General features: G+C 39.9%; 1 protein-coding gene across 4 annotated transcripts in view; it reads right to left on the minus strand.

Annotated features, from left to right (window-relative positions):
* LOC116320118 (myoferlin-like) overlaps positions 1-21,335 on the minus strand; it is a 25,454-nt gene extending 4,119 nt beyond the window's left edge. The window contains exons 1-43 of one of the 4 annotated variants that reach the window (XM_039616119.1): positions 21,105-21,335; positions 20,468-20,523; positions 20,081-20,172; positions 16,181-16,289; positions 15,980-16,073; positions 15,694-15,857; positions 15,385-15,513; positions 15,122-15,184; positions 14,994-15,044; positions 14,874-14,904; positions 14,159-14,274; positions 13,893-14,019; positions 13,640-13,743; positions 13,462-13,530; positions 13,331-13,374; positions 12,628-12,710; positions 12,370-12,408; positions 11,952-12,076; positions 11,730-11,843; positions 11,048-11,225; positions 10,836-10,960; positions 10,580-10,689; positions 9,484-9,676; positions 9,077-9,232; positions 8,838-8,969; positions 8,554-8,717; positions 7,830-7,944; positions 7,549-7,651; positions 7,307-7,449; positions 6,890-7,060; positions 6,527-6,620; positions 6,351-6,428; positions 6,030-6,211; positions 5,521-5,679; positions 5,103-5,204; positions 4,844-5,005; positions 3,937-4,102; positions 2,609-2,685; positions 2,440-2,496; positions 794-805; positions 592-690; positions 329-457; positions 54-209 (exon numbers count right to left, since the gene is read on the minus strand). In XM_039616119.1, the coding sequence (XP_039472053.1) occupies positions 54-209; positions 329-457; positions 592-690; positions 794-805; positions 2,440-2,496; positions 2,609-2,685; positions 3,937-4,102; positions 4,844-5,005; positions 5,103-5,204; positions 5,521-5,679; positions 6,030-6,211; positions 6,351-6,428; positions 6,527-6,620; positions 6,890-7,060; positions 7,307-7,449; positions 7,549-7,651; positions 7,830-7,944; positions 8,554-8,717; positions 8,838-8,969; positions 9,077-9,232; positions 9,484-9,676; positions 10,580-10,689; positions 10,836-10,960; positions 11,048-11,225; positions 11,730-11,843; positions 11,952-12,076; positions 12,370-12,408; positions 12,628-12,710; positions 13,331-13,374; positions 13,462-13,530; positions 13,640-13,743; positions 13,893-14,019; positions 14,159-14,274; positions 14,874-14,904; positions 14,994-15,044; positions 15,122-15,184; positions 15,385-15,513; positions 15,694-15,857; positions 15,980-16,073; positions 16,181-16,289; positions 20,081-20,172; positions 20,468-20,523; positions 21,105-21,192 (4,761 nt within the window). In that variant the 5' untranslated portion in view covers positions 21,193-21,335. The remainder of the gene's footprint in view (positions 1-53; positions 210-328; positions 458-591; positions 691-793; positions 806-2,439; positions 2,497-2,608; positions 2,686-3,936; positions 4,103-4,843; positions 5,006-5,102; positions 5,205-5,520; positions 5,680-6,029; positions 6,212-6,350; positions 6,429-6,526; positions 6,621-6,889; positions 7,061-7,306; positions 7,450-7,548; positions 7,652-7,829; positions 7,945-8,553; positions 8,718-8,837; positions 8,970-9,076; positions 9,233-9,483; positions 9,677-10,579; positions 10,690-10,835; positions 10,961-11,047; positions 11,226-11,729; positions 11,844-11,951; positions 12,077-12,369; positions 12,409-12,627; positions 12,711-13,330; positions 13,375-13,461; positions 13,531-13,639; positions 13,744-13,892; positions 14,020-14,158; positions 14,275-14,873; positions 14,905-14,993; positions 15,045-15,121; positions 15,185-15,384; positions 15,514-15,693; positions 15,858-15,979; positions 16,074-16,180; positions 16,290-20,080; positions 20,173-20,467; positions 20,524-21,104) is intronic. The other 3 variants (XM_031739637.2, XM_039616120.1, XM_039616122.1) reach the window with 3 other exon arrangements.

Consider the following 21,335-nt stretch of genomic DNA (forward strand, 5'->3'; position numbering starts at 1 on the left):
TACTATGTGTGACAAGATTTGTATTACTGTAGGTAATGCAGATTAACACTCACACTGCCATTATTGTCTTTGGGCTGGAGGTCCATTCCCCGAACCACATAAATCCTAACCAGACACTCTTGAGGTCCGCTGTCTGGGAGCTCTGTGAACTGACGCGGTGGAGGAGCTACACCTGGGTCATCTGGCAAGGGGTAAACTTTGAACGAACCCTGCAGGTACAACAGTAAACCCCACACTCAAACAAAGAAATCAAGTTCACTGTAGTCCCTCTTAGTAGTTAATTAATGTTTTTCTGTATCTCCAAATATTGTTTTTCTGAATAGACAACCTTAAACTCTCCAACCACAGTGGGATCATCATCGCCATTGTCGTTCTTGCCTCTCTGGAGTTTGAAGGTGTCGCAGAAATCAGTTAGCCCTTTGAATTCTGGGACATCTTCCAGTTCGCAGTCATAGATCTGAAAATGAACACACTCACATTCAAGTCGTCCGTAGCAACCAAAGAAGAGTGTACGCACTATTTGAAATACAAATACCAAGATGAATGATTACAGCTTTATGAGTGTTGTGTGAGGAAATGGAGCTGGCTTACTTTAAGGGTATCGTATCCTTTCTTGAGGTAAGGACCGCATTTCTCCTGGTCTCCTAGCGAGACGTAGAGTTTACTCCACCAATCAACTGTCTCTTTTTCCTAAAGATGGAATTGTCCTGCATTTTAATCTCACTGCATTTGGGAACAGAAGTTGATTTGTCTGCTATTAAATCTTATTTCATCAACTACTAATAAGTCTTACCTTCTCAGCAACCTTTGGCGAATGAAGATGCACCAAAAACAAAAATAAAAACAAGTCAAAAATATTTATATCGGTAACAAAAAAAGAAAGAAGACAAACATTAAATGGAACAAATACTGAAAAGATAGCAGAAAATTGAAATGCGGAGAAGAAAAAGTTGATAAAGTGCTGACAGTGATTCTGTGAAAGGGTGTAGCAATCAGCAACAACAATAAGCTTTTAACACAGCAGACATTTTGACATATTATACTGAGATCTATTCATCTCATTTAGTGTATACCCTAATATTCTACATTGCTGTTTTAATATCTTGTGTTAACTTACTGAGTCAATATTGATTTTATTTTTCATATATGCCATTCATGCTATGCCAGTTTAAAATGTCTGCTGTGAAAAGGGTGCTAATAGCAGGTAGCGTGGCTCTGGTGGTGAGGTAGCGCCCATGCCTGCCATGACTGACATCTGTTTTTACATCAATCAAAGGACTAAATCTTCACTTCATTCATAGATTTCATTTTTCAGTAAGTTTCATTTGTGGTCAGAACAACAATTTATTTATTGGTCAACTAAAAAAAAGACATTTTGGGAAATACAGTATTGTCTAAATGTCTTGAGCCGCCCCTCATTTCTGCATATTTTACTTCCAAGCATCATTGTGTGCGCTGTGTCCTTAAAGAAATTTGAGGACACTGGACAAGTAGAATACAAAAAAACTAAGTGCAAGGCCTGATGAATCCAAATTTGAAACATTTGGTTCAAATCTTTGTCACCACAAACAAGAGAGAGCTGTCTACAGCCATCTGTAAAAGATGGTTTGGAGCTGCATTTAAGCCAGTCAGGTTGAGCATACTCTCAAAACTAATGGAATTATAAATGCAGAAATGTAGCTTCTGATTTTGCTCCCATATATAATAGCATGTGGAAAGCATTGAATCAGCAACAGAGAGGTGGCTTTTGCACAATACTGTACCTTTGTTTTCTTGAGTCACAAGAGTTAGATGCAAACAATCATAATGATTCCACACACATGTCTATGTGCTAAATTTGAGTCTACTGCCACCACCCAGTTATCGCTGCATAAAGACTATTATAGACTATAATAGGCTACCATTGTTAGTAGTAGTAGTTTTTACAGATTTAATACTGGCTACTGTTTAAACTGTTGAATGAATTAATGATAGCACTTAGACTGTACCCACGGACAATGCCAGACTAGCTGTTTCTACCTAATTTGAGTCTGAACTTGGGTATTAGCAGTAGTATCACATTTAGCATTTAGAGCAGTTTCAATTTTCAAACTCTATGCAGGAAAATATAGGAAAAATAAGGGTATTTCCCAAAGTATCGAACTTTCTTTAAGTAGGAAACTTGTAGACATGTTATTTTTGAGGTTTCAGTAGCAACACTGGCTTCTAAGTTTAGATGCCTGCACATCTATGCTACAATCGACACTACAATAACAATGTGCTCAATAAAATATGCCAGATAAAGTAAAACTGCAGTTATTGTGGCAACTCCCCTGTAGATTCAAGGCTTTGTGATAGCATTTTTGTTCAGCTTTTTGTAGCTCTGTGATTGTCAGCCATTCAGCATCATTGGAGCCCCGCCTTGTGAATTAGAAAGCCATAATAAGTAACCATACATACAAAATGGGAGGTAGGGGAAGCCATTTTGTCGAGAGCAGCTGACATGCTGTACATAAACTGTAAGCCAGAGTAATCAGAGTAAGTTTGTCAGATTTGACTTGATAGTCAAATTCTGCTCTTAAGTGAACAGAGGAAACTTCTGAGTGTTAGGAAAGGTGGTGGGGCTTACCTGAGCTTCTAGCAGTGGTCTTTTCTCCTCCATGGTGATAGAGACATGTTTGTGAGGCGACGCCATCATCAGAGCCACTGTTAACATTGAGCAGTTACTTTTATCTCTGTGCATAAACTGTATCAAAGTTTGTATCTAGCATTTCTCTATTAACATACTACAGGCTGTATGAACGACCCTAATTCAAAAAAAGATGGGATGCCGTGAATAAAAAAGGATCAATAAAGATTCAGAAATCTCATAAGCCCAATAAAAATATATCAAATGGATCAATTTAAGAAAGAAAATTAGTTCCTTTTGAATTTGGTGGCAGCACTGTTCACCACTGTATAGCATCCCATCTTCTTTTAACAAACAGATTGTAAACATCTGGGAACTAAGGAGACCAGCTGCTGGACTTTTGGGAGGGGAATGTGGTCCCATTCTTGTCTGATGTTGGATTCTAGTTGATCAACAGTTCTCAGTCTTCTGTGTGGAATTTTTCACTTCATGATGTGTCAAATGTTTTTTTAATGTCTGGACTGCAGGCAGGCCACATCAGCATCCCAGATTCTTCTCCTAGGAATTCATGCTGTTGTTATAGCTGCAGTCTATAGTTTAATGTTGTCTTGCTCAAATATGCAAGGCCTTCCCTGAAAAAGACATCACCTGGATGTGCCACTTCCACAGGCACTAATGTGCCTCCATAGAATCAGAGACACCGGTTTTGAACTTTTGAGTGCTTACAACTAGCCAGACGGTTCCTCTTCTGTGTAGTCTGGAGGATGCAGCATCCATGCTTTCCAAAATGAATTTCAAATTTCAATTTGTCTAACCACAGAACAGCTTTCCAATTTTCAGGCTTGCACACAGAGATTTCTCCATATTTTCAGAATCTTTTGGTGATATTCAAATTCTTGAATATTGGGGAACATTATTCTGAAATTGTAGATGTAAATTTGTAGATATAAGTTTTTGCACACTGGTGAACATCTGCCCATCTTCTGAGAAATTCTATAAGATAGCACTACTTGCTTTTCCAGGCTTTTATTGCCCTTGTCTCAACTTTTGAGACAAGTTGCTGCCATCAAAAGTAATTTTTTTCTGAAAAACACTTGATAAGTTTTCTATTTTCTGTTGTGAATAAAATATGGCTTCATGAGATTTTGAAATCATCGCATTATTTTTCTATTACGTGGTTGCACAGTGTCCCAACTTAAGTGCCTTAAACTTAAATTCTTTCTAATGGCTCTAGGGACCAATTCCTCTGGTCGCAAAGCAAAAGTTAACTGCTAGTTTTTCAACATGACGTTCATTGCAGGTTGCTGCAGTTTATGAGCTGCTCTTACTTTTAGATGACATTGCTCCTTCGGCGGTGATGACATATGGATCACATCTGAACTGCTCCAAAGAACTGATAGTGCACTGGCCTACCACAGGCTTCCTGCCAAATGGACGATGGTCTATTACCTTCAGCACAATGGGAGGCGTGTACATCTCTTCCTTCGGAAGGAGCTGGATTTAGAGTATAGAGGAAATGGAATAAATAATCAGGGTTTAAATCATAACGTATCAACTTCTTGAGAATAATAATTGAATCTTAAATTGAATGATTCGGGTGTTGGTGTACATTTTTAGACTTATTCAGAGCAAAAGTAAAGTTTCCTTTTTTTGACAAAGCATATAGTTGGTGCTTGATCGGGTGACCCTGTATCCTCCCTTAGTTACACTGCAAGAGGTCTAGGCTGCTACGGGCTTCCCATGATGCACTGATTTTCTTCTTCACTCACCTTTTTCACTCACTGAGTGTTTATACACAACTCTGCATTTAATCATTAGTTATTACTAATCTCTGGCTCTCTGCCATAGTATGTCTTTGTTTTGTCTTCCTCACCTCACCCACGACTGGTGACAGCAGATGTGCCTGGTTCTGCCCCACGTTTCTTCCTGTTAAAAGGCCGTTTTCCCTCTCACGGTTGGAAAAGTGCTTACTAATAGGGGGTCTTCTTATCGTTGGGGTTTTCTCTGTTTTTTCTATTTTATTGTAGGGTCTTTACGTTACAATATAAAGTGTTTTGAGGCAACTGTTGTGCTTTCAGGCTATATAAACAAAACTAAACTGAAATGAATCAAAAAAAAGTTTAAACATAGTCATTTCGAAATTAAAAGTTAATTTAGTTAAATTGTTCTTTCTTTCAGACACTTATTTTCCTAATTCTTGTGCATAACATAGAGCCTGTGTAGTATTGCCATTACCACTTTGATGAAGAGGACAGAGCTTGGGAAGTTTGGACTCTTTTTCATGTTCTTGATGACGGCCGACTCTACCCTCTGCCCCCCACATTCCACCACGAGGCTGGGTGAGGATATCGCGGCTAGTTGGTATGGCTTCATGTTCCTCAGGCCCCATGCAAGAATCTGAAATCAAACATAGATTGGGGAGTTTTAATGAGGTCAAATTCCATGCATGTGCATCACTTTAGAAGGGAAAGTTATATATAAGGCTGTATTTTACCTCCACAGCAGTCAGCTGCACCACAGGGCGAATGCCCTGAGGAACCATGTAGAGGTTCTCGGCTCTCTTTGGGGGAACCAGTGGGAGATCTGAGTCTCCTGACTACAGAGACAGAGGCAATCATTAGGCTTTTTTTATATATAAAGGAATGAGGAAAACAACATTACACCTTACATTTCATAAGGTTCATAAGAAATGTAAACTGTAATCACCAAAACTACATGGATATGATAAAAGGAGATGAAAAGATGAAGACATTGTTTAAGTTAAGGATTCAGGACTCAGTATGTATGTATGACAGACTGCATGCGAAGGAGGTAACACAGTTTTGAGGAAGTCTCACAGATCTGAAGGCCCAGAGAACAATTTTTAAAAAATGCTATAAAACAGACTATTGTCCACTACTTTCTTTTCAAACCTTGTTTTTAAGAATGAGTTCAGCAGCCACGAGAGCCTCCCCGGCCAGCTTCCCCTTCTGGATGATGGGATGCCACAACAGTTTTGGTGTCTGGTCCATACCAGAATTCAGTTTTACTAATGGGGTGCAAATACTGCGGCCCAGCATTTCGTCCTTCCCCTGAAACAGAAACTTCCAAGATTACCATACATATTCTGATATGTGTGCATAATTAAATAAACATGAGTTTAACAGAGGATGTTGTAAGAGTAACAGATGAATGGTGTATATTGCTTTAAAGAAAATTAAAACTGTGTAAAGGAAGATGTCAAATGTTTTTTCTTATAACTTAAGCTGGAAAAGTAAAAAGTTTCACTGAAGTCAACTTCAGCGTGATTTCAAAATACAGTTTTACTGTAAGTATCTGCACAAAATCATCAATCAGGGATCTTACAAAACTGTAAGCACTGAACAAACAGATTCATTGTGCAGAAGACTTCTCTATATACAGTCTATATCCCTCAGCGTACCACTTGGTCACTATCGTAGAACTCCAGGACAACATTGGGAGGGCGGTAAGCAATCTTCTGGGGGTCTCCGTAAATCTCTACATCATTAAAAATCAGAGTCTGGTCCCAGGTTGGGTTCAGAGTTGCTCTTAGCTTCTCTGTTGTCTTACTGACATGCAGGAAGGAGACATGTGCATATGGATCTGTGGTGGAAAAAAAAGTAGTTTTACCATTTTATTTAACAAAGGGCTTTTGCAGTGATACTCATTTAAGTTGAAATCTAAATCCACTCGAAGTCTTAAGTTTTATATGCATTAAATTTCATTCTTGATTTAATCTTACCAGAGAAACTATCTTTGTCCATGGAGGTCATGTTGCGTGCCTGATGGACGTAGACACGGAGATGGTACATATATGACCCTAAAGAGGAACACAACATGAATGAAGCGGACAGTCAAAAATCCTTCTATGCAAATGCAAAATGCACTCATATGTTCACTTGTATGTGCATCACTCACTGTCAAAGGAGCAGGACACAGTAGGCGTGTTGGCACCAAACAGCTTGGTAGCGTCACCCTTGGAATCTTTGTCTTTCTCCTCTGTGTCAATACCCTGCCAAGAAAACCAGACAGTTATTACACATTCATATTCCACACACTCCCAGAAACAAAGAAAACACACACACACATGACAGCTCTGTAGATGGGGTTAATTCATAAGCAAATATTTGGTGACTCATCAAGATCAGGTTGACTTCCAGCTTTGTATAACATCCCATCCTCTCTGGCTTATTCTAGCACTATTACTACTATGCCATTGTCAATCAGATGTTAAAAAAAAGTAGTTCAACATCAACAAAAAATCGATTTTCTCATTCTTACCAATGCTCCCTCCAGCTGGAAGATGGCAGCTGCTCCGAGGCGACCTTCTGGTGCCATTTTCCTCCTCCAGCGCCTTCGCCGAAACGTATCTGATGACCTCTCCTTTCTGTGGAATTTCCAGCCAATCAGAGAAGAGAATTCCCAGCCCTCAGGGTTGCCTTGATCCCGCCTCTGTGTGCAAAAAGGGACTTATAGTTAACAGGTAGAAACATTTGTTCTACCTGGATCTAAGAACTAAATTGAGCATAGCATTAGTTCAGGCCGGCCACCAAGTCAACCACAGCTACAGCCCTGGCAGATTATCTCATGTATGTGTCAATATGCATGGAAGTTGCAATTGTATTTTACAAAATCAGAATCAGTTATAAAAGAAATGGCAAAGCAGTACATAGTCCTGCCCTACTGTGCAGTGCTGACCTCCACAGCTGCTCCTCCGGGGACATTACTCCTCTTGCGGGGTCGAATCAGCCTTCTTCTGCGGTGAACGTGGTACATCTTCTCTGCAGGAACCCAGGACCGAGGCTTGTCATCTGGAGGAATGGTGACTCCATATTCCCAGCCTTTAAACACCACACAGACATTCATACCAAATATGTCCTTAGTTACTTGGTTTAGATTTTAATTTTTATTTATTTATGCTGTGAGGTGAGTGTCTGCACCTTGATCATCCACAGCTCTGTTGATATCCACAGTCCACTCATCCTCCCAGATCCAACCTGGGGGACAATCAAACTCTGCAGGGTTGCGACTTTTCTCTCCATTCTGCACAACCAAAAAGAGCCACTTAGTGGTATATATATGCTTCTAAATGTATCTATATTAAGAGTGTGGGATTATTATCTATTCCAGGCATTTGGGTGAGTGAGCAGTTAACGTGTATGGTTACATTAATGCCTCGATATTTCTGTTTATCAAGGAGAAAAGAAAACTGTGTTCTCACCACATCAGTGAAGGGTTCAGAAGCAGGCTTCCAGTCTCCACCTGGGAAGCGGGTCTCATTCTGGAAAACCTCATCCATGAATTCAGTGTGTCCTGCATCAGCTTCTGTTAGGAGACTGAAATAAGAAATAAGACTAAATATGAAAAGAGAATTTAACAATGAGAATATCTACCATTGCAAACATCGGTATCAAAAACACAAAACATGCGGTGACATCAGTGCACTGTTGCGTGTGTGCGTGTGGTGTGAAACACAAGGAAGCGTTTACATATTTTGTCAAGCAGTGTTTACATGTTGGGAGTTTCCTAACTGATAAACTAAGTCTAACAAACCCTATGCTCATCTTACTGAAAGTATGTGCTCCATATTATTACTGTTAGACTCACGTCTGACACCCTCCATCAAACAATTTTTGGGAGTTCTGTTTTTCGACTTTACTCTGCTTTTTTTGACAGCTAGAAGTTTGGGTATACAGTGAGAGGCAAAAATCGGCTGGTAACACTTGGAGCGCAGATTGTGTTTGCCTCCGAGCTTACAGATAGGTTAAAAAGATTACGTGGATGACTTCCGTCAGTTTGATACATTTCCGTTAATTGACTGCTCAATGGCATGAGGAGAATGTAAACATGAGAGAGTCCATGTGGCCTACTTCCTTCACACTGCGCAGACTCACTGAAAACATCAAACAAATCCTGCTAAGATGACCAAGTCCAATTACACTCACGCTTTCTCTGGATCAATGAACCACTCAGACTCCCACTCCCATCCTCTGGGTGGAATGAAGTACTCCTTTTTTAGCTTCAGTTTGCCGGTTACATCAGAAAACTTATGGCGCCCCACCAGTCCCGTAGTCCCCCACTTCCCGAACACCTGAGCCTGATTTTCGTACTGTAATACACAGGAAGACGGGCTTGGTTTTAGGAGCTGAGAACACTTCATGTAAAAACACACACGTATTACAATGTAATACTTGTGTGTGAATCCCAGGTATGTGTGGGAGAAACATACCAGTTCGGCAAACACACTAAAGGTTCCCTCGGAGTATGAGTTGAACTTTTTCTCATGTGCAGACAGACCCAGCCACATGTTAACTCTAATCTGAACTGGCACCTTTAAGCCCTTGTTCTTGTCCATGGGGTACTGTGGAGATGGAGCATAAAAAGCATAGAAAAGCAGCTGATTACTACATAACACTCAAACATTTCTTTTAATTTTTTTTTTGCCTGTTTTTAACAGTTCATGTGTACCTGTAAATACACAGTCTGTGTCTTGCCACAATGCTGCCCACAGGCCTGCTCACTGAATGTAGAGTAGAGAATCTGATGAGCTGGGATGCGACTGCAGGCCACTCTCTTCTCACCCCGTAGCATCCAGATGATCACATCAGGCATGCTGCTCTGGGGCTGGACACAGTTAGAAAAACCATGTGAACTTATGCAGTGCTCATGGAAAGACTGTGTATCATGCCTTAGCACACAGATTTGTCCAGTAATTAGGATGAATGTCTTGCATTCTTTTGATATGTTACTGCATCACGAGGCTTTTGCATGACACAGTGTATACAATCAATGCTGTACAGATTCCTACAAATACTATTTTCCCTACTAATACTATTTTTTTTAAAATCAAAGAAGCATTTTTGCTGTGTTTATACCTCTTCAGCCAGCATTTTGAGCTTTTCTACCCAGGACTCCAAGTCGGACAAAGTGTCACGGATCTCTCCAGCCTCCTCTCTCATGCGTCTGGCTCCATCTTTGATGCTGGTCAAAGCCCTGTCTCGCAGCTTCTTGATTTGGATGTCCAGAGTTGTCAAGTTGGAGTGGCCCTCGAGCTCAGGTGTTGGGAAACTCAAGGAAAGCAGACAAAATCCTAATCATTACAGCGCGGCCAAAAAAATTAAATAATTAAGCAGTTAACTCTTCATGGGGTCTTGCTACACCAGGTCATTCTTGGCTAATTCATTTTGGTGAAACATTTCTTTTTGTCTGATTCTCGGATTCATTTGATAGTAGTCTGAAACCGGTTCTTTCTCAGACTACTATCATCTTATATTTTCACAATCCATTCAAGCAAATATGTGGCATATCTCAACTGTTATGAATTGCGGCCAAATTAAGACAATGTTTTATGTAAAATCCTTTTTTTTTTTCATTTTTACCTAATATATAAATCTTGTACTCTCAATAGTTTGTGTACTTCATGTAGGAATCAGGCCGAGTAGTCATTATACATTGCATGCTTCTTAGGCAGTAGGTCACTCTAGGGATAAAAAATGACCATGATCTCTAAACAGTTGCTACACATTAGAGATATGACACAGAGAATTCATTCACAAATTAATCTAAGCTAGTGAGTCTAAAGGGAAACTTTTCAGAGGCTAAACTGCCAAGTGTATGTATCCATAATATGTCACAATTTTTTGAACAACCCCCCATGCTTATGTCTTATGACCAGTACTACCACATATCTAAGAGTGGCTATAGTGTGCTTTGTCTGAGATATTAAAGTGTGTTCAATACAAAGAGGATAAAATAAGACTGGAATTAAAAAACGCAATTCAAAACAGGTGAGATAAGTCACAAGTCCTTTTTTGGAGATTTTGCAGAATTTAAGACAGTAAAAATTAATTTTTTAGCTGTCGAAGAACAAGCTTATATATATGTATTTCTATCCACAGGATCCATCCTGTGAATCACCAGGATGTACTTGTGCTTCATTTGTTTGTATTTCTCACAACATGCTCCATTTACCTTTCTAGGTCTTCAATCAGCTGATTGAGTAACTTCAGCCACACCTCAGCTAGCTGGTTGTCTGAGACTTTTGCCAAGATTGCAGTTTTAAATTCCTCCAAGTTAGATTGCTGCAACAACAAAACAGTGGTGAGGATTATGTTCCCACCTCACTGAGTTACAAACACATGTCAAACATTAGCAGAGCCGTTTCAAAGCAGGCTCTGTACAGGCAATGAATCCTAAACTCAACTGAAAGCATTCATTGCAATATTACCAAGCGGTGAGTAATGTAGAGGATGATGTTGACGGAGTCCAGACGGTGGCTGATGTCCTCCCAGTATGAGGTAACCACAACCACTGGCTTAGTGTTTGCCCAGGGCAGGTAGTAATAATGATTACCTAGAGAAAAATTACATGCCATTAAAAATCATGTGGTCATTCAGTGCTTGAGAACATCATGTATTCAGTGCAGATTTCACCACTCACCATCAAATATAGCACAACTATACTGTGTGGTGGAGGCCAGCGGTTTGCAGGTGGTGTCCAGTTTGTTGCCATAATTACCAATGCTGACCTCAAACTGGATTGGTTCTCCAGGTTCCTGGATCATTGAGGCGCTGTGGAAGACTGCACAGAGGCAGTATTTTCTCCTTCTCTGGTATTTCTGATTAAGGAGGAGAAGCAGAACAGAGAAAGAGAGGTAGAAAGTTGTTGACTATAGGCTGTATATAAAAGATGGCCATAGCTCCTGGTCTTAAAAACTGAACCCAGCGCTAAAGGTGCCTTAAACCTGCATTCTTCCTAATGGAAAGCAGGGGGTGACTATTGGTTCCAAAAAGAAACCCAATTCTATGTCCATGAGAAGTCTCTGACAAAATTAGTCAGCCTTTCACACGGTTCATTGGCTCATTAAACATTTTCCTAAAGCTCTTATGATTTCAATAACTAGCTTATAATCTTGTTGTTTATTTTCTAATTTATGGGCTCATTCAGAATAACATGGAAGATAAAGCAGGGTACGCCTTAAGCCAAGATTGACAAGTCACTCATATAAGGGTGATATCCAAATATGCATCCATCTTTTATATACAGTCTATGGTTTTGACCTATGAAAAAAGGAAAAGGAAAAGTGAAAATGGAAACCAGCCACACAACAAAAAGTCAATACCTGTACCACCAGGACGTCATCACTGTGGATTTTGTCTACTGCTTTGTCTGCTTTCCCCTCTAGCTTAGTGGACAGCTCGACCAGAATCCTGCCTCTGTACGCCACTCCTTCTCCCTTTACAAAAACAACATAATGAAATCTTGAAAACCCAACAAAGGTGATTGAAGAAAAAGCATGAAAGAGAAATTCTTAACATAGCAGTTATCATGTCTTCTCCACTACCTTGCCAAAATTGAGATCCTCATAGGGGTCTGGAAAGCCAGTGAACTCTCTGGGGCTGCCATACAAGTTGATATAACAGGGCCCAAACACAGGCAGGAAGCCCACCTCAGACTCCCCTGAGTTACCTGGAGAGAGAAAATGGCAAAACAGTCAAGCTGATATAGTGAAGCAAAGTCAAGCTAAAGCGAAAGGTTTGATGCCACTAGGTGTTACTAGGTGACTACTGAAGGTGGCGGGTGGAGGCAGTGAATGGTGGGGCAAGCAGGTGCAGAGACTGTGACAGCAAAACATTCAATATAAAAACAGAGCAACGCACAGTTATATTGGCAACAGGGAACAAACAAAGTTAGACATAATCAACATTGTAGCACGAGCGTCATGCGCTATGACCCATGCAACACAGAGCAAAAAGAGAAACCTTCATAAGACGCCGTTGCCCCATATTCCGGATGTTCCTCTATTCCAGGAGAAGAAAAGGACAAGTCGAGTACCATTTAGAAGGGAACACAATGAGGCACATTGGTATAATGCATTCTTTCATATAGTCATACAACAACATCTAGATATGCGAGATGAAGAAAAAAATCAACTTCTCTGCTGAAGTTTTAATTTAAAGCTAAAATGTAACGTCTTGGTCCTGTTTTGTGGGATAAAGTAGACATAAATAAATGATTACCTTCTACCTCTCCACCAGAGGAGGCTATGTTGGCCAGATTCAGGTACGTGGTGCCAATGGCATCATTTCCTGTCAAACGATCCCTGCAATCACACATAATAACTTTAGGCCCAGTCCGCACACACAGACACATAACCCGCACTCGTGTGATTAACTGTAAAATGACATGCAAATGTCACAGTGTATCTGCGGTGTTACGCTCTGCTTTGTCCACTACCACTTTGAAGTAGGACATTGAACAATGGCTCACATTTTATTGCTTTTTGTTGGAAGTTTTGAGGTGTTTTCTGTTTTTTCTTTCTTTTTTTCACAGTGGACTTTATTGCCCTCTCAGTATATTTTCAACACCTAACAGACTTTTTTCTAACCTTTTCCTCTGGCACTTTTTTTTATTCTAGCCTTCCTGGAGCCGAGTTATCCGACAGTTGCTTTTCTCAGAAACACACAATGATGACCCGAGAGGCAGTGCCAGCCGAGCATGTTATTCAGGGAAGGGTGTGGCTAGCACAGCATTATTCTCTTGAGGCTAGTATTAGGACAAGGATATGCACGCACATGCATGCACACACACACTGACCACACCACACAAACCTTGTGCAATACTTTTTCAGCCAAAAGCAAGTGCCTCTTATTTTCTTTAGTAATAATAAAAAAAAACATAGAACAGAACATTACATTTAAACCGTAATCGTATTTAACTTACCAATCAAACACCGTTAGTTTGACACGCTCACACATGGAGGGGAACTAGAGACACACACACAAAAAAAAGCTTAAACACATTAATTTCTCTGTTACTTTCTGCTATTTAGCTTTTATCTTAAGGAGCACTACCTTGACTTGAAGGTTCAGTACTTCGTTCCACTCTGGGTTGGCATTCGTCTCAATGATTTGTGTGCACAACTGGAGAGGCAGAATAACACACATCAGCATTTTTTCTCTATAGGATAAGAATAAAAAATCTAATTTTCTTAATCTAACATTATGGCAAAAAAAGAGGAAAATCGAGAACCTTTCTGCCAGCAAAGCTAGCCTCCAAAAAGGGATCCACAAGGTTTTTCTTGTTTGCTTCTCCTCCAAAAATTTCTTTCAAATTCTGGACAAATGCATCATCCACTGTAGCAAGAAAACAGTGCCAGGGATTAATCTTAATTTATTTAAGACAATCAAAACATCTGTTTAATAGGGGTAACAAGGAGAACTAAACTTCATTTTATTATGATTTAATAAATGCAGAGTGAATGCTGATCTAGATCTGCTCTTACTCTGGGGAATGTCCTCAGCTCTGAACACCTTCAGTGACAGCGTGGCCCATCTAAGAGTCACGCCCGCTGGAAGCAGCAGATTACTCTCTATGTCATCCTGGTCGTCATTGGACTCTCTCTTTTCCACCTGCAGCGTTTGAGGCAGAACAAAGAAAGAATGCATGAGAGAAAGTGAAGCGCGTAAGCGCAGCCTATTTACATTGTGAAGGAGGAAGCAAAAGAGCTGCAGTCAAAGTCATCTGAGAGCTGCAGCTCATCGGTCATACCGGAGGATCATCGCCAGTCCCGACGACAAAGAGGCTGACTTTCAGGTAGCCTTTAGCCCCAGAGCTGGAGTCATCTGGGTCATTCAAAAGGAGCCACTTCCTCATGACACAATGGGCTGTAAAAGGACCACGCACATAGAAACACCACATAGGATAAACAGACTTCATTAGGGCACCAGCAGGCAGAGTGTGTGGAGAAGTTAAAAAGCACTTCAGACTTTGTAACTTTAAGAAAATCTCAGAAACAGTAAAATTAAATTAGTATTCAGCATTTTAGATGTGGAGACATTAAATAACATAGTGGTTAACATAGTGGTTACTAAATCTGGCACAAGCTTTTTGGCCCCTTGTTGGCACCAGTAACACACTACTAGCATTTTGCCTCCAAAGTTGTAATTGGTCACAGTTTTTGGTCTTGATTTTGACCTGGTCACTGGTCACTTCATCTAAGATTTTCTCCTCCGCCATGCATTAGTCTCTCCACCAAATGAGGAGCAATTGTGACTCTGTAGTTTAACTTCACTTCAGTATTTTCACAAGATGGTAGCTTTTTTTTTTTTTTGTCTGCGTGCTGAGTGATGTTAAGCTTTTTCACTGCATCAGATCGGAAGCGACACTGAGAGCAGCCCACTGCATTATGATCTCCACAAAATAAACTAAAGTACCATCTGTGTGGATGCAAATGACACTCAAATCTGTGGTTCAACCAGCTTACCTGGCTCATCATAAACATAACCAACATCCACCTGTGTGAGAGAATAAGGTGAGATTAGCCAGACTTGTTTGTCATTTTAGATGTTTCAGCATTTTGTATGGAGGAGATTAGACCGGGTACCTTGAATTCTCCCATAAGACTGTCAGCCCTCAGTGAATAGGAGTTATACACCTGCAGAGAAGAGTGCAACCATCAGCAGGTGGTATAAATGCTAACAGAGGACTTCAACATTTCCTATTAATACTAACCCGAAAACTAATGTTCTGATCGAACAGATCGGATGGTAACATGTGGACATTGTAGAAGAATATCTGCAAAAAAGGAAGAAGAAAAAAACCATCATACAAGGTTCAAACAAAGTAAAACATTTCACATCTCTGTAGAATCTGGTGTCTCATGTTTGGATAGACTCGACTTTAATTAGTGATAATGAGATTCACAGAATAAGAAAAATATTTTTATCCATATCTGAGTTTTGTGTAGTCACTCTGTGCAAATAAAGTGGCAGTACCTCATCAAAGAAGGGGTTGTTTCCCCTCTTAATCCTGGTCCTGTGGGTCTGCCCACAAACGTAAACCTTGACTACTGGTTTGATGTTGTTGCCAGGCAACTGACGGGCCTCGATGATCCGGACTCGAATCTGAGAGACAGAACGAGGGTGGATAAACTTACAGGCACTTCATAAGGTACACCACACAAGAACTGAAGAAGAATAATTGAAGAATACAAATACATATTCACCAGTACATGTTCTGATCCTCACTGGCACAGCCAAAGTTTTTTTCTGCAGTTATTGATCTTTATTGATAATCAAACTCACCTGAAAGTCCTGAGGTTTATTTGCAAGTCGATATCGACTCTGTGTCCTGGACAGACTCTGACGAAGATTAACCGACTGACCACCGGATGGGGACATCCCTGCAGGGCCACTTTGGCTTCCATCTGGAAGAGTTTCATTGCCCTCCTCACCGCCGCCACCACCTCCTAAAAAGCACAAAGACAGGGCGATCACAGGTCAAATACCTGACACACCTCTAAACAAATGTAATACTCTCAGTAGACACATGCTCTATTGTGCAGTATTACTGGAAATTACATAAACATACCAGCATCAACTGTAGTTTCTCCTGCCTGAGGATCATTGGGGTTTGGTACAGCGTTGGCTGGAGCATCATAGCCGACCAAAAGATTGATTGTTGCCTGAAAAGAAATTATTGGCTAGTCTTCTATTTTAAAAATATATATATTTTTTATGAAATTATATGTTGCTTATATTTTTGAGTTCATATCAAAAGATGAAAACTTACTCCAATATTTTGTCCACTTTCACTGACCAGGGGAACATTTTTACACGGCAGTGATCTCGCTTGACCTGAAGCGAGGTCTCTCAAAGAGATTTTAGCAGACCCGAGGAATCTATTGAAAAAACAAACAAACAGTGTCAGACAGCCTACTTTTCTATGCATACAACACTCAACTTGGGGGACTTTGCCTGGTGACCATTCTGTTTCCATGTCCTGATTGAATCAGGCAAAACATGTGCTACCATTTTATTCAGCAAATTTACCGGTACTCAGATTACACAGATTATGGAAAAATTAAAAGCTGCATAAGTGCTCAGTGAGGCCTACATTCACACCAAAGGCGGTGGAGAAGGTCACCACCCAGAGCTAACAAACCATACCTGTTCAGATACACAAACACAACACTATGAGCTACCACACACTCAATACTACCAGCCTCTGTTTTAAACAGCAACAACTTTCTGCACTGAGGACGGAAATGAATAGACGCTTTCTATTTGGGAGACCTTTAAAAAGTGGGAGTGATAAAGTTCAAACTTGGCTTCCAAATAATAATAAATAAATAACACAATACAATGTGGTGAACTCTACAATATTACAATTTGAAAAACACCACTGGCATATGTATCATAGGCATCAAACGTCAACTAAAAGTAGTATTACTTACAGCATTACACAGTTATTTGATCTCCAAAGTCAAGTAATCGTTAACCTCGTTAAAGGTTCTCAAGAAAAATATGATTTAAAGACAGAAATCAAATGAAACTCTCTGTGGGACTGTGTGTGAGCTATGCCCAAAACACCAGTGTCACACAATGTATCTCAGCATTTCCAGCATTGTCCTTTCATTGCTTATTGTGTCTGTGTCTGCCTTGGTGTGCATCCAAAAACTACACTGTTTCCTGTTTATCTTGCTTATTCTTTCACAATTGCAAGAAATTTGACAGCAACTACTAAAACCGCAAAACTTGCAACTAAACCTATAAAAGGCCAGAATTTCAAACCCATGTTTTCTCTGCCTGAAATAGACAGAGAAAACATTACTGTATCCAAAAGGAATACAGCTAACCCAATGGAGTGTTATGAACACCATGTAAGTTGTCTCTCTTTGGGTGTCATTTTAGCATTCCTGGCGGAGGAATTCCTGCAAAATAAACTTGCTGCTGACCTAAATCTGACACCAAAGGCTACGGCAGTTAAACATCTCATGTGAAAGAGCTTTAAATATACTACTATCCATGCACTATAATAGTGTACTCAAAAAACCTCAGCAGTGAGTGTGACATGGTGATATGACGAGTAGAAACTTAACTTGTCGAGATTACTTTAGGACACTACACAAATACTTGGACAGAATTTATTGTGGGGAGGAGATCCAGTCATTATTCCACATGAGGAAGGAGGCCGACACTGGTACTCCCTAGACATTCAGTGACTCATGAAACTGGCATTTAACCTCATATTAAACCAGCCCTTTTCATGTGTTTTATTACACAACAGAATTTAAAGCTTTATCAAATAGTGTTTCCAAGCAGGAAGAGCCTGTGTTAGAGTTTTTCCTTGCATAGTCTGACCAAAATCTCTCGACAAATGAAGGCCATTCAGCGGAGAGTTTGACATGGTTCAGCGTATGACTTTGCATATCTGCTGTTTTTAGAACATTCAAATACTAAGTAGTACAGTACTAACTGTGTTAGCGTCCTCACTGAGCTGTGGGAAAATCATTAGAGCCCCGGTGTAAGTGTAGAGTAGGGAAATGATACTTGGAGTGCCAACTTCCCATGTAAACAAATAACAACCTGCAGACTTTAAACCATTGTCGAGCCTTGGTGATGTCATGTTCAAAATATTGCTCTCGCCTACATGCAGGATAAATTCTGAACTCATACTGAGTTATTATTGTATCCAGTTTTTTTTTTTTCACTTTGTCAGGATGGTAAATTTTATACAAGGGTGCCTCTGACACAATGACGTTCTCACTTATATCAGTTCAGTCACTACAATTAACTATGTGTTAACAGGAATGAGTGACTTACAGTACAAATAACCTTGAATGTCTGTCACCCACCCTCTGTCAACATTCATTTCCCTTTGCACGACCGCTCGGCTTTGAAATATTGCGGCTCATCTGAGACACATTTGTGACAAGAGTGTGAAAATCACCCATGGTGCACTTAAAAAGCTTACAAGTCCAGAAATATCTTTCATCAGCGAGTGAAAAGTGGTTTGAAATATTTGCACAGACCAACAGGAAATGAGACTACTTAAGCGTTTGATATGAAAGAATTCCCTCAGCCAAAAACTGTGACAAACTGGATATCTCTGCATTTCAAATATACACAGTCAAATTTTATACGCTTACATTTAAAATTTTTATTGTAGAGTCATCAACCATTCAGTGATTTCTAAAAGCCTACAGCTCTATTAGAGCCTCAACTGCATAACAGGAGAAATGAAAAGTTCTATCGGGGATGAATGCAAAGCAGGTAAAGGGAGGATAGTTAAGACCACAAGGTTTCAAATGGAGTTCAAAGGTAAGTTATTAACCAGAAGCTGTGGAAAACAGTGTTGCAGTTACAACGAAATATGCTGTAGATATTCATTGTCTGCAGGGTATAAACTATAATGGCTGTTGATACTTTGACTCTTTTTTTTCCTTCAGTTTCATGATAAAGATTGCATCGCTGTTTGCACTAGGAGACTTTATCCCACAATCTTCTGATTCCTCCCAAAATCAAATTAGTCAGGAAGAATGCTTATTTTTCTCCCTCCTGTTGCCACAGCGACAGGGAATACCCATAACAGTATCTGCAAAGCTATTTGAGAAGGACAAATCCTCCTCTGCTTCCACTCTGTAGCTCTTTAGAGAGTGTGTCAGACGGCCAGCTCAGTGGAAAACTTTACTCTGTATGGAGACACATTTGCAAAGCCCCTCCTTCAGTTATGACTGTCCCATGCACAAGGGAAACTTTTACTCAGTTTAGCACATATGTGTGCATATATCCACAGAAAATCCATCTCGGGACTGACATGTTTCATAAGAAACAAGAACTTTTAACATCATTGGGTTTTTTACCATAAAAAAGACCTTGATCGTGATAATTAGTGATGTTGGGAAAACATTCCTTGTGGTTGGACTGAATCAGTCCCATATGGGATTCTGGCTTTAGCTGGAAGTGAAAACCTTTTAGAGTATTTTTGGAGCAGGTTCAGGCTTTTTTGGCATTACAGCACATCTCACTCAGACAGTATTAAAATAGCTCATACTACTACAACTACTACAACAGCTCCACATTAGCTTTGAGAATTTGCTTTGTTCTCTATCACACTGTGCTACACAAATCTCAAAGATGGGGGGAAAAAAGACATCCATTGTTGCACAAGAAGGCTTCCCACACAGCTCTGCAAGTCTCAGCATGGCAAGAAGGGTGTAGCAGGCTGAGGGGGTTGGAAAAAACTAACTACATAGCTGCAATACTGAGTTATTATGAAAACATCAAACTTATCAAACTTATTTTTGTTTATATTGGTGTGTCCTTGTTCACACACACACACACAATATGTTGATGCTGTTATGTTGTTCTGATCCTGCTTCCAAGCAACCGGTAGCAGCCTGTGACATGTGCAAATAGCAGGTAGCCCATGTACAGCTCAAGCTATGATGCCTCTGCAGTAAGCGAATCATAAGTTTCTTAAAAGCAACATAAAAGAAAAAGAGACACACACCTCTACCTTTGTTGACTAATCTGCTACCTGACTAAACAGGCTCAATTCCTAGAAGCTCCTGGTTCAGACAATACTAAGTTTGTACTGTAATTCAGTAAGGTGAGGCACACAGCTTTTCATGACTTGTTGCACAAAGCTGAGAGGGGATCTCAGTCTCCAGGCATGCAGTGTACTTACTTATCTTTCCCAATAGTTTCATAGTCTTTCACAATCACGTCGATGTAGGAGCTGGAGTCCAGTGCCTTGCCTTTTAGATCAAATTCAACCAGCTACAAGCAAACAAATGTGAGAAAAGCATGCCATCAGATACAGAACCTAAACTGCTGTCATGTCATAAATAAGCACATTTTATCAAGGAACAACATATACCGGTATATTACAAATAATCATATATGTGTATATTAGCCATGTGGTGTGTGGGACTGCAATTGCAGTATGGAAAATTTGCATTAAGTATTGCTGCATTCCTGGCAATTCATCTAAACTAGTTAAAAAATAATAAAAACAGGTAAAAGTGAGTGAAGTAGAGATATTGCAGAGTGTTTCTTTGTCTGTGGGATTTACCTCATTCCACACTGGATTCAACTCATTGTCAATCGATTTTGTTTTCTTCTTGTCATCTAAAAGGGAAACACATTTTTTTTCTTAATACTGCAACTTTCCCTTTTTATTGGAAAGTTAAGAAAAGTAACATTCACATCTTATTGTTTTAAATCAAATGATACGGTACCTTTATAGCAACAGCAATGCTAGGATCAGTACTGTAAGTCAGTACTGTGTCTGCTCTGTCTTGTGCAGAACTGTCATATATGATTTTAATTCTGTGGCTGAAGCCTACTTTGAGTACAGACTCAAACTTGTCTGTTCACTTCTTTGCCCGAGCTCATTTCACTGTATCACACACATGCAAACAAGTCACTCCCCAGCTATGCATCAGGAAATTAAATTATTCTTGGATTAAAAAAACAAAACAAAAACACTTTTGTTTTTTAACATTTGTAATCTGGCTAGTTCATCTGATAGGTTCAGCAGCACCTCTGTACCTCAGCTACCACAAACCAGATGAAAGAATATTAAATTAGGTGCCTACAAACTTCAAGCTCAGCAACAATCACTATTACAAATTATTAGGCAACATTTACTTTTTACTGAAAATAAGAACACACCCAAACTTTTTTACGCGTAGAGAAAAGAGACCTACCTCTAAAAATCACAGTGGTAATTGGATCAGGAGCTCTAAGGGTCTTTTTAGGTAGACCCTTAGCCGACTCTACTACAACCCGCAACATGACAACAAATGAGTTTAAATGAAAAGAAAACTAAACTAAACTAATTAGTTTAAAAAAAAGAAATGTCCACGCAAGACCGACATCCTCACGGCCCCATCACAGAAGCTGTCAGGGCAGGGCTGACAAAGTCTAGCTCCAGGATT

Source organism: Oreochromis aureus, linkage group 8 (assembly GCF_013358895.1).
Source record: "Oreochromis aureus strain Israel breed Guangdong linkage group 8, ZZ_aureus, whole genome shotgun sequence".
Taxonomy (NCBI): Eukaryota; Metazoa; Chordata; class Actinopteri; order Cichliformes; family Cichlidae; genus Oreochromis; species Oreochromis aureus.